The sequence below is a fragment of the Protomyctophum parallelum genome (assembly GCF_964188405.1).
Source record: "Protomyctophum parallelum genome assembly, chromosome: 7".
Classification (NCBI taxonomy): domain Eukaryota; kingdom Metazoa; phylum Chordata; class Actinopteri; order Myctophiformes; family Myctophidae; genus Protomyctophum; species Protomyctophum parallelum.
Window position 1 is genome coordinate 24,383,961 of NC_139705.1, and position 2,500 is coordinate 24,386,460.

Sequence of the window (2,500 nt, forward strand, 5' to 3'; positions counted from 1 at the left end):
TTTTCTTTTGAAAATGTGCCTCAAATCTTTGAATATATATTCTTTCAGAGTGAACGTTTTTAACTGAAATCTTTGTTTTTCCTTCCTAACATAACATATCTCTCTCTCCCTCTCTCTCTCTCTCTCTCTCTCTCTCTCTCTCTCTCTCTCTCTCTCTCTCTCTCTCTCCCTCTCTCTCAACGGCATGTCAGACTAGACAGTGTTTACCTAGCACGGGCCGTCACAAGGTGTTTTAGGAGCGTGTGTGTACATGCATCCCGGCATTGCTGTCTATGTCCGGGCATGCCATAATTAGAATAACGTACCATTTTTTGGGTTCCCATCCTTCTTGCCCTCTCTCTCATTGTCAGTGTATCTTTACGCTTTCCCTCCACCGGTCCTCACCTGGCCGTGGGTTTAGATGTGTGTGTGTGTGTGTGTGTGTGTGTGTGTGTGAGAGTGTGCGTGAGTGAGTGTGTGTGTTCATTTAGGCGCACCTCTATTGAGCTGAATTAGTTGGACTATGGTCCATCTTTCTCTCTCTTTCTCGTCCTTTCTTTTGCTGTGTTTTGGACGTTTCTTACTGAACTGAGGTTTTGAATAAGGCACAGATCTTCCGGAGGATGTACTACGTGAAAAAGAAGGTAGAGAAACGGATTTTCTGTTCATTCTGACATGCTCCCTCTCTGTCTCTCTCTCTCTCTGTGTGTGTGTGTGTGTGTGTGTGTGTGTGTGTGTGTGTGTGTGTGTGTGTGTGTGTGTGTGTGTGTGTGTGTGTGTGTGTGTGTGTGTGTGTGTGTGTGTCTCTCTCTCTCTCTCTCTCTCTCTCCACTACAGTATATCAGCATTGTGTTATCATCAGTGTCAGGCAGTGCACTAGTCTGCACTCAATATTGGACAGCTTGGATACATCCAGGAATTTGTGTTTTAAATACATGATGTATTTGTCTCAACTAATTTTGTACTAAGGGTCTCAAATCAACTGGTGTTAGTGTTGGCTGATTGTTCATTTGGGCTCATACGGTAAATTAAGTGTTGTTGGTATAAATTGCTTGATGTCATAATCAGGGCAATGGATTCTGACTATACTGATGATGGACTGATGTGTGCGCTCGCACGCGTGCGTGCGTGCGTGCGTGTGTGTTGTGTGTGTGTGTGTGTGTGTGTGTGTGTGTGTGTGTGTGTGTGTGTGTGTGTGTGTGATACGATGGTGTATTGGGTTGGGGAAGTACTTGCACATGAACATTCATGTCTTCTGTAAGTTAAGGCCCTCCAGACTTCGCTAACATTGACAAACGCATTACCACACACACACCACAGCACTACTCCCCCCCCAACACACACACACGCACACACACACACACACACACACACACACACACACACACACACACACACACACACACACACACACACACACACACTTACGAAACTATAAAAGTTGTACAAGTTCTGTCAGAAATAGTTATATATCCACATAGGAAAGGTTAATTTGGTATAAACTTTTGAAAGTTAACAGCAGTATTTCCCTCTCTTTCTTGCACAAGAGGGGACTGGCAGGCAATTAGGCAGAGCACAGATTATGCCAGTGTTTTACAACTCAGCCAGTATAGCCTGAGGGGGCTATGGTGTGGATGGAAATCACAGCTACCACCACTCACACGCACGCACGCACACACGCAGGCAGGCAGGCAGGCAGGCAGGCACACTCGCAAGCACACACACATGCACACACGCACACACACGCATGCACATGCACATGCACACGCACATGCACACTCACACGCACACACACACACACACACGCACACGTAAGCCTGATTCACAATTTGTTGTGGCGACAAGACCGCTCACCGACAAAGGCGCATGATAATCAGTTTCCATCAGCAAGCACAAACACCGTCAGAAGGCAAACTTTAAATTAGGCTTCTTTCAGTTGCATCACACACATTTCCTATACCTGCTAGCCTAGCCTGCTCTGGACACACTGTCACACAGACTTACACTTCAAACTGTGTGAGCCAGGGTAGAAAGTATACAAAAGTAGTTTGCCACACACACACACACACACACACACACACACACACACACACACACAGGCAATTACCACCAGTTCTACTCCCTGTGTAACCTGAGCCCCTTCTAAGCGTCCAAGCCCCATCTCTGCAGCACCTTTACCTGTATCCTCCCTCCCCCTCTGTCTCTCTGTCTCTCTCTCTCTCTCTCTCTCTCTCTGTCTCTCTCTCTCTCTCTCTCTCCATCCCACCAGTCCCAGTACAACCTGCTGAGCAGCAGCATGGAGAGCCTGGGGAGCCGCGCGGCGTCCGCTAGCCCCTACAGCTCGGAGAACGCCTCGTCGTCGGCCGTGCCCACGCCCTCGCCGTACTCCCAGCAGCCCAACTCCACCTTCGAGGGTCTGTCGCCGGCGCCCGCCATCCCCTCCAACACCGACTACCCGGGACCACACACCTTCCAGGTGTCCTTCCAGCAGTCCAGCACGGCCAAGTCCGCCACATGGACC

At 48.8% G+C, this 2,500-nt stretch overlaps 1 protein-coding gene across 5 annotated transcripts in view; it reads left to right on the forward strand.

Moving 5' to 3' along the window:
• Positions 1-2,500, forward strand: part of tp73 (tumor protein p73) — a gene marked incomplete at its 3' end in the record, with an annotated part of 45,514 nt that overhangs the window by 17,481 nt on the left and 25,533 nt on the right. For 3 of the 5 annotated variants that reach the window (XM_083768420.1, XM_083768417.1, XM_083768416.1), the window contains exon 4: positions 2,249-2,500. In XM_083768420.1, the coding sequence (XP_083624546.1) occupies positions 2,249-2,500 (252 nt within the window). Of the gene's footprint in view, positions 1-368; positions 624-2,248 lie in introns of those variants that run through there. The other 2 variants (XM_083768418.1, XM_083768419.1) reach the window with 1 other exon arrangement.